Raw genomic sequence first — 10,021 nt, 5'->3', positions numbered from 1 at the left:
CGGGCCCAGCCCGGAGAGAGGCGCCGGGATCCCGCGGCCGCCTCGGCCGGTCCCGCCCCCCACTGCGGTGGAGAGGGCCCGAGGACGGTTTTGAGTCCTGGGCTGGAAAGGCGCCGGCGTGGCTGAGGATCATAAGGGTCGGAAAAGATCTCTAAGGCCATCGAGTCCAGCCATCACCCAGCACCACCGTGAGCACTAAACCATGTCCCCAAGTGACACGTCCACGCGTTTTTTGAACCCCTCCAGGGCTGGGGACTCCAGCAGCTCCCTGGGCAGCCTCACCACTCTTTAAAAGGTCTTCCTGCTATGCAAGTGAAACCTCCCCCAGTGCACCTTAAGCCCCCTTCACTCTCATCCCATCCCTGGTCTCCCAAGTAACCAACACCCACCTCACCCCAACCTCCTTTCAGGGAGCTGTAGAGAGCTGAGTCCAGGGGCATGACCACCTCCCTACTCATGCTGGGGACACTATTTCTGACCCAGGCCAGGATGCTGGTGGCCTTCTTGGCCACCTGGGCACACTGCTGGCTCATGTTCAGCCAGCTGTCCACCAGCAACCCCAGGTCCTTCTCTCCCAGGCAGTTTCCAGCCACTCCTCCCCAAGCCTGGAGCATTGCCTGTGGTTCCTGTGGCCCAAATGCAGGACCCAGCACTTGGCCTTGTTAAACCTCACACACCTGACCTCAGCCCATCCATCCACCCTGTCCAGATCCCTCTGCAGAACCTCCCAACCCTCCAGCAGATCAACACTCTTGCTCACTTTGGCATCACCTACAAACTTACCAAGGGTGCACTCAATCCCTTCCCCCAAATCATTGATAAAGATGATCTTGGTTGCAAAGATAATCATCCAGATAAAGATGATCTTGTAGCAGGGGGCCAGGGGCTCTGGGGGAGATTCTCTGCCAGCCTTGTTCCCCTATGGTACAAACCTGCAGCTGGGCTCTGGGCCAGCTCTGCAGGTTCCACACTGCCCAGTGTTTGACTGTCAGGTTTTAAGAGCAGCCCCACACATGTAGGCCAAGGGGAGATACTTAAACCAGCTTTACCACAGAAAAATGCAGCACAGCTGGATCCTGATGTGAGACACGAGCACTATGATCTGGGCTGCCTACAGAGAACAACTCCCTGGTGAAATTCTCTCTGCAATTAATTCTTCTTTTCTTTGAGGATATGACAGTTGTTCCCTCTGCCTTAAATCACTCATGCAAAAGGCCCATTCCTTTACAGACTGCCTTGGTTCTGTGATGGTATGTCCTGCCTCGACTAAGGACATGGGAATGCTGTGGGAGGTGGTGGAAGCTGATGGGAAGAACCCCCAGTACAGAGCTCTCTTCAGTAGATGGGATGTGCAGAAAGGAGATTGCTTCATCTCATGCAAGAGACAGAACTTGCTTCTGGAGCACACCACGGGCTTCAGTTCATCTCCTGGAGTGGGGACAGCTCCTTGTCCCTTATCTCTACAGACAGGCAACTTCCCCTGGAATGAATTACCTCCAGCAGCCCACGTGGCCTCCGTGTTGGGTAAATGAAACAAGGAAACGTAAAATGCAAAACATTTATTCGAGTGTGTTGTACAAAAAGTTTCCAGTCATAAAATGTATATTACAAATCATTGAAAAAGACAAGACATTTGGCATGCATATTCTAAAAAGAAAAAAAACACCACTTTGAAATGATAAAGTCTAGATCATTATGTAGTTTTTGCAAGTTCCATGTGAACATTTTCATCATTTTGTATTTCAATTTGCAACCTTTTTCACAATTCCTTATTTTAAAAACTTGAACCTTCCAAAAACTTGTCTGCAGCAGCTGACCAGAGGTGCAGTGACCTAGAACCAGAGCTAGCTAAATAAAGATTGTGTTAAAAAACTTAAAATTAAGGAAAAAAAAAAAAATTCACAATTCAAGTCACAAGGCATCACTGTTAGGAAAATAGAGTTCAACTGTATTTTGTGCCCAAATGGAAAGCATTTTGGCTTAAACTTGTTTAAAGTAGCTTATTGCTTGTAATTTTAGTGTAATGATGATCTGGGTAGCTGGAATACACAGTAACATCTACCTTAGCAACACGGAATCATCACTTCATTAAAAGCTAACTAGAAAATTTGGAAGTTCAATAAAACACGTCACGTTCCTGAATTCCCAGTCAAGTCACTGCTTGTGCTACTCTGAAGGGAGTCTTTCAGTGTTAAGCATCCTTTTCACTCTCTAGACCTTAGCATTTCAAGAAAGGCATTATGTTTACAAATAATAATTGCATGTAAATATGGTCTTGTATAAAAAAACCCAAACACTTTTATTTTAAACTGGTTTAAAGCTAAGCATATTGAAGGGCAAATAAAAAATTCTGTTTCCCAGGCCTTTTTAAGTGAGAAAAGAAACTCTCCAATATAATTTGTCTTGACATTCAGCTAAAACAATGCTTTGAAAAATGCAATCGCTATCTCACCTTCCACTCACTGGGTTACAAGGCTTTGCTCCTGCTCACAAAGGATTTGGACCCAACAGAGGCAATAAAATCCAGTATCAAATATGGATACACCTTTGTTTAGAGGTAAGACTTTCAAAAGAAGACACGGACAGAGACAGAAGGGCTCAGCAGTGAGGAGGGGAGGGGAGTGGTTACGAGGTGCCAACCAGACTGCCCTGGTGGTTTCCCCCAGCATCAGCACCCTCCTGATGCACAGACTCTCCAGTGTTCTGGGGCACAGAGATTTCTACAGGCCTCTTGTAACTAAGCTCTGCTCAGGCTGCGTTTAAAGGGCGATTATACAGGATGAGGATTAAAAAGAAGAAAAAAAGGGTGTCTAAAACCCAGTAAGATCCCTGAACTGAACATGAGGTGTCCTGTTGCTCAAGGATAACCATGCACATGAGTGATCTCCTTTCACAGTGCAGTCTGCTTCAGCTGCAGTGCAGTTCAGAGCCAACGCCAGCAGCAGACGGGCTCCTCTGGCTTCTACATCACAGCTCATGGAAGCAGATGTTTATTTTCTTCCTGAGACTTTTCGTTCCTGCTACACACACAGACCGTGCTGGCAACTCCCACCGAAGTGGTCAGCACATCAGGGTGAACTATTGCTTCTGCCAGGACGAAGCAGAGTCCTGGACTAGCCTAAGCCTGGGACAAGAAGCTGTGCAGCAGGGGAGGGACTGCAGCCACCCTGCTGCTGGGGAGGAGTCACTGCAACACCACAGCCAAGAACAAGCACTGAAGCAAGGGAGGAGGTGGCATGAGGTGGCACGAGGTGCCAGAGGCTCTGCAGCCACCCTGTCTGCAGGGCACCCCTGCCCATGGCTCTGCAGCTGGATGGGCTTCCTCTGACACTGGTATTTCCCGAGGGCACAAGCCCAGCAGCAGGGGGTTAACATTTCATTTGCTATTCTGTTATGATCTACACAATGGTAAGATTGGCTCAGCTATTCTGCTGCAGCTGAGCTGTTAAACCTTCCCTCTCACAACCAGTGAGGGTCATTCTGGGGTCATTTTTGCTATTTCATCTAGAATAAAGTTTGCCTGTTTTTCTGGAATAACATGGGTAGTTACACTGCTCTGATAAAAGCTATCCTGGCTAATTGCCCTGATCAGAGACACCTTAATTTTTCTCCTGACAACTCAAATCTACATCTCCTTCAAGCTCTAAGTATCAGACACTGGAACACAAATGCTGACTGTCCTCCACCTTCCGGAGTGGTTCACATTAAGATCAAACAGAGAAGAGGGCAAGGGGACAGTAGGTTTTATTTGAACAAAAAGCTTTAATTAACCTGAAAATTAAAAAAAAAAAAAAATCTCCAATCCTTGACAGAAAAAAAAAAAAAATGGAGCCAGCTTTAAAGGGGTAGAGCCATTGTACTGAAGCTGAGCAACTAAAAGCAGCAGGAAAGGATGAAGACACAAGCAAAGAAGGTCCATGGAATACAGTAGTTTCTCTGTGTCTTGTAATTTACAGCTAGGAATTCTCTCTCATGTTTAGTAGCCTTTCAGAAAGCACTGTGATGACAGAAACACCCACATTTTAACTGCTGGCATTCAGCTTTCCCCCCAGTCACTCACAGCTTTATATGAACACCAGTATGTATCTAAGCATGGCCTGAAGAGTACAATGAACTGTTTCCAGAGTTAAAGGACACAGTTCCAAATCTCACTAAGGACAAACCCTGCAAACTGTAACTGAAGGGCACACTGCTCATCACAAAGGATCTGCCAGCACCAGTCCTTAAGGCTACAAGAAGACACATTCCCAATACAGCAGCTGTTAAGAAAACTATGGCTCAGGTAGCAAGAGGTTTTTACTCATTCAAGCTGCCTTTCCTAGCCCATTTTTAAAAAAAACAATAAATGCTTTTAAAAATCACAGAAAAGAAAGCAAATGAACTACACACTCATTGCTTTAGTACTTAAGACCACAGAACAATCACAGTCTTAAACAAGAATAAGCAATCTGAAAACTGGCCAATATAAAAAAAAAATAAATACAGATCTTTAGGAAATAAAAAAAGCAAAAAGCCCTCAAGCATTATGTAATTATAGAAGCTGTGGGTCAGAAAGGGAAATGCTGTCCAGTGGTTGGAAGGTGCACTGAAAAAATACTTCTACATTGATTGCATTCCTTTGCAAAACAACAAATTCAGAAAAGGTAATTCATAACAGTATGTCTGAGAAACATCATTTCACTAAATACATTTTACAGAGAGAGAGAGAGAGAGAGACATTATTTACTACATATTTAACCTTCTACTCAAGCAGAGTGGGAAAATTACATGAGAAAAAAGGCCAACTACATCAATAAAGTTATCCCATTAGCCCAAACAGCCAAATCTTTTTTTTTTTTGTAATGGATCTTCTGATAATGGTTTAAAACATAATTCTAAATTTCTGTTAGTTTAACTTCTGCAGTTCAATCACTCCACTCAAATAGAGAAAAGTAGCATCTTTGATTTATTTTTCATAGGCAAAATAAATCCGTAAGCTTAAACCCCCCTTTGTTCCCACCCTGCTTGCATTACAAAGCCATCAGTCAAAGCCACTAAACTGACCTCCTAGGTTATATCTGTCAGTCACAATACTCTCCAGAGAACAATGTCCAAAAGCCACCGAAAACACCCAAACCTTGTAGCTTGTTTGAGGAGTCTAAACTATTTGGATGACAAGATCAGAGTTCAAGAGTGCAGGTAAAAACAGGATTCTATGCTGGCATCAAACAGTATCCAAATTTTGTATCCAAACTAATAACTAGTGGAAAATAAAACATTTGCTTGTACAGGAGCCAATACATTCTTTGGAGCAGTCAAGTATTTCTCCTAGTGCTTAAAGATGCACTACTACACAAATACCAAGAGTTATCTCCACAGAAACGCAGCAGAAGAAACCTTAAGCTAAAGGGACACTGTCAGATACAAAATGCACCACACTGAAAAATTACCTTTTGTAAAAAACACTATTCTCCCTCCCCTCACTCACTGTCACACTTGACTTTGAGCATTTGACCACTGCAGAGCAATGCTGATGGCCTAAACAGCAGCAGTTCCTTTTAACTTCATAAAAAGTCACTGAACCACTTCTGTAATGTGTTTGCAACCACCACCCGAGATATCTGACAATGCCCCTTTGAAGGTAAGAGAAGTACAAAGAAGCTGCATCTAGCTCTGATTTAAAAAGTCAACATTTACACAGGATAACCTTTAAAATCCCAATATTTATCATTGCCAAAAGTAAAAATATTTTCAACATCTAAAACCTTAATCGTTCTGTTTAACGCTGAGGAAGTCAGAAGCATTCCATCAGGGTGCTCCACCTCACAGAGACTGGGCCTCACCCCCTCTGGCCATGTTTTCAACAAGACCCCTGAAAATAACCCAGGCTGGTTTTGACACTTCCACCCCTTAAGATGGTGCCTGTACTCAGGAAGCAGAGCCCACCACGCTGCACCTCTGGGGACAAAGGCAGAGAGCAAAGGTGCTGACAGGCTCAGGGGTTTGTACCACTCAGGCTCTCACACCCTGGGGTGGGACACGATGCCAAGAGCCTCTGAAATGCAGCTTCCCTTTGCTGCCCCCCTGGTGAGGCAGCATTGGCCATGAATTTAATTTGAAATTAATGATCTAATTTACCCAAGCTGGGCCCTGCTGAGGATGCCAGGCAAGACACTACCACTTAAAGCATGGAGGAGACTCTGCTGTGAACCTCTCCTGGGGCCCTGCAGATGAATATGCTTTCTTACTCTTTTTTTTTGAGTTATCCTGGTTATATATGCAATTACAGATTTACCATACACTCAAGGAGTCTCATCCCATTTTAGCTAAAAAATTCTTTTTTTTGCTGCATGTTTGTACATAAGACTTTAAACTCTGTATGGGGACAAATCTGTATTGCAATATAGTGTTTCAACAAAGAGGGAAAAATAAAGAAATCTATTAAAAATTCTGGCAGTTTTGTTCAGTAAAGTTTTTTTTTTGACTTTTTTTTATAAAAATGTACCAAGGAGTAAACTTCAAAGAAATCAGATGATGCATATAAAAATAGTTTTCAGTGGCTCTGGAGGGAAAGAAATAGCAAAAATAAAAGGAAATAAATGAAAAAGAGCAAATAATAGTTTTCTTTTTTCTTTCTTCACATCACTGAGCATCCTCTAGAGGTTGTTCGGGGATCCCCCTAAAATAAGACAGAGAGTGAACTCAGTTCTTACTAGCTTTGTATTTTCTATGACCACCTGTACAAAGAATTTTCCTCCTTTGACTCTGCCAACTGCTGGTCAGTTCTCACAGTACTTAACCAAGGGTTACTAAAACATACCGGTGGTGTTATTAAGAAAAAAACAAGTTCATTTCACATGTAACAGGTATAGGCTATCAGAAATTAAACCTTTCCTGGTTTTCAGAGGGTTTATTTCCCCATGGTTATATCCTGCTTACAGCAAGAATGCCACGGACCTTTTTTATAGAGAAAAGCAAATACTGGAACAGGATGAACACTGACTGCTAAAAGTAACATTATTAACCCCAAAAATGCTCTAGGTCATTGCAATGCTGTCAGTCTGTGATCTGTCACACCCTGACCTGACACTGGCCACTGCCTGAGCTGTATCATGGATTCAAGCAGCAATTCCTGGAAGAATCACTCCCACTACACTCTCTCTGCACTGCAGGAACCCTGAAGGGTTTAAAGCTGTTCTGAGCTCATCCTCCACAAGAACTCACAGGAAAAATGGACCAGGAAGCTCAGAGCTGGCAGAGCTGAAAGGACCTTCCTAAATCTTCTACCTGATTAATCCAACCAACCAGGCTGAAGTTAAACATCTGGTATACATCTTCTTACCTGCTGGTTGAAAAGGTCTTCCTCTCCAAAGTCTGCTTCATCCTCCTCCTCCTCATTCTCTCGCACAACTACTGACTTAGTAACACTTCTCACTGCAACTTCCTGCAAAGAATGACAAATAAGGAGTGGCCCAGAAGTTACATCTACCTCAAGTTTCTGCTGTACCATCTACATAACACCACTATTGAATTTTGGGGAGTTTAAAGCAACTTGCCCTAGATTTAAGGTTAGCTATGCAAGCAAGTACTAGTAATATCCTGCAAATCACAACAAAATTCTTATTTCTACCTGCAAAAAGGCATGATAGTGTAATCTAGCTTCAGGAATGTTCTGTCATTCCCTAGTGATTTGATAGGAAGTAGTCATATGTCAGGTGGTCATTAGTCAAATTTATCCAAGCTCACAGCAGACCCAGCCAGGAGCTGAGACCCTGACATACAAAACTAAAGTTTCTCAGCACCATTACACAGCACTAAGAATATACCTAATTTCTACAAAATATTCTATATCAGTTATCAGGATGGTCTTCCAAACCAGGCACTAAAAAGAAATCTAAAACCCTAGAAAGCTTCCTTCATTACTAAATTATTTTTAACATTTGAAAGTCATAAATCCACCTGTACACTTGAACCCCTGAAATCACAGGAGCCAATTTCCACTTGTGGAAGTTGCCCTAAACACACACCTCTAGGCAGGGACACTAAGGGCAACCACAGTGGGAAGGGACATGGATTTACAATTTAAACAGACACTCGTTTCTAAGCATCTTCTGTGTGTGTCCTAAGCAACCAGGACACAATCCTGTTGGCACAAACGACCCTCCCTCGTTCTGTGCTGCTCTTCCTGCAAAGTGCTTCCACAGCATTGCAGCAAGAAAGGCAGCCTGAAAACTGACCCAGCTGTGGTCAATGTCACCTCCCCATTTCTGCAGCCAGCAGGACCAGGGCAGGGATCATCCCCCTGGACTCTGCACTGGGGAGGCCCCACCTCAAATCCTGGGGTCAGTTTTGGGCCCCTCACTCCATGAAGGCCCTTGAGGGGCTGGAGTGTGGCCAGAGAAGGGTAATGAAGCTGCTGGGGAAGGGGCTGGAGCCCAAGTGTGGGGAGGAGCAGCTGAGGGAGCTGGGGGTGCTGAGCCTGGAGCAAAGGAGGCTCAGGGGAGACCTTCTGGCTCTCCACAGCTCCCTGACAGGAAGATGGAGCCAGGTGGAGGTCAGGCTCTCATCCCATGCAACAAGCAACAGGACAAAAGGAAATGACCTCAAGTTGTGCCAAGGGATGTTTAGATTAGATATTAGGAACGTTTTCTTCCCTGCCAGGTTTGCCCATGGCTGTGCCAGGCTGCCAGGGCAGTGGTGGAGTCCCCACCCCTGGAGGGGTTTCCAAGCTGTGGAGATGTGGGGTGAGGGACATGGGGCAGTGGGGACCTGGCAGTGCTGGGGACAGCTGGATTCAATGACCTTAAATGTGTCTTCTAAACCCAATCCTGTCATTCTACCAGATCACTGGGACATTGGCACAGCTCCGTGTAACAGCTGGAGCACAACCTCCCTTCCAGGAGTCATCTGCCAGGATGGTTTAAAACAAAAAAAACTGTGTGCAGAATACACAGGAACCTGTGCCAGGTGAGCTTTTTATGTACTTCCAACATCTAAAGGACAGCTGTCTTCCTACATTAAAATTTACATGTCACCCCAGAATATTATAGGTACTGTATAATGTAACTTTTTGATACTGAAGTCTCTCTCTTCTGGAAACACATACTCAAATTGCAAACGAGTTCTCTACTAGCAGTTATGTTTTCCTAAAACAGAAAAAATGTCCATGGATGTAATCAGGATGATGATCCCAGTTTTCCAGAATTTCCTAAAAATCTCAGAGATACATACAGGTGATTATTTTGGTGTTATAAACTGTCTTAATTCAGAGATTTGAAAATCAGGATTTCATCATCCTCTGCCCCCCAAATTAAAGGGGTTTGGGAGATAATCCAGCCCACAGCTTGTTCTCCTACAGCCCCACCTACCTCTCCTTCAGAGTTCACGAGGTATGTGCGGATGTTTCCTCCAGTGCCCCAGCTGCCCTGATTCTTCCACACCAGAACAGAAGGGGGGCTGTGAGATACTCCTGCATCTGCACCCCAGATCTAGTGAGAAAGACATTCTGTAATCAGCTATTTATGTACATTTTACTTTAAAATACACAGAACTCACTGATTCTCCCACTTCTCTCTAGAGAGCAGTTTTGTTTCTGAATTCCAATGGCAGTTTTACCTACAGCATTACTGGTAATAAGGTATTATTCTCATGTCTTCAAGAAAAAGTAACTGTAGCCATAAAAAAAGAGAAAAATGATATAATATTGCAGTCAACAATTCTTCCTGAATATACATACTTCTCCTACTACTGTCTCAATGACTACACTGTATGGAGCAAAGATATAAAATACACCTCGTAGTGTTTCAGTTTAATTTTTTAAATGTGTCTGAGCATTGGATACTTGAGTAGAAGTAACTGGAACTGATTAAAAGAAAGCCATTTTTTTCTTCTGAAAGAACCTCTGTTGCAGACTGAAAATAAAACAAAATATAGAAAAGCTACTGCTCTGCTACAGTTAAGGCTGAGAACATCTGGTCTTAAACTCAAGTCTACCAGATTGCATGAATGTTCTGAAATGCTCCTATTTCATTAAGAAGTTCAG

General features: G+C 43.7%; 1 protein-coding gene across 1 annotated transcript in view; it reads right to left on the bottom strand.

Annotated features, from left to right (window-relative positions):
* Positions 1 to 7,321: 7,321 nt before the first annotated feature.
* LOC103773226 (lamin-B2-like) overlaps positions 7,322 to 10,021 on the bottom strand; it is a gene marked incomplete at its 3' end in the record, with an annotated part of 3,732 nt that continues 1,032 nt past the window's right edge. The window contains exons 3-4 of the mRNA XM_008940585.1: positions 9,348 to 9,467; positions 7,322 to 7,423 (exon numbers count right to left, since the gene is read on the bottom strand). Of these exons, the coding sequence (XP_008938833.1) occupies positions 7,322 to 7,423; positions 9,348 to 9,467 (222 nt within the window). The remainder of the gene's footprint in view (positions 7,424 to 9,347; positions 9,468 to 10,021) is intronic.

Source organism: Merops nubicus, unplaced genomic scaffold (assembly GCF_000691845.1).
Source record: "Merops nubicus isolate BGI_N331 unplaced genomic scaffold, ASM69184v1 scaffold28865, whole genome shotgun sequence".
Taxonomy (NCBI): Eukaryota; Metazoa; Chordata; class Aves; order Coraciiformes; family Meropidae; genus Merops; species Merops nubicus.
The sequence above is the reverse complement of the archived record's forward strand: the minus strand, read 5'-3'. Positions and strand labels throughout refer to the sequence as shown.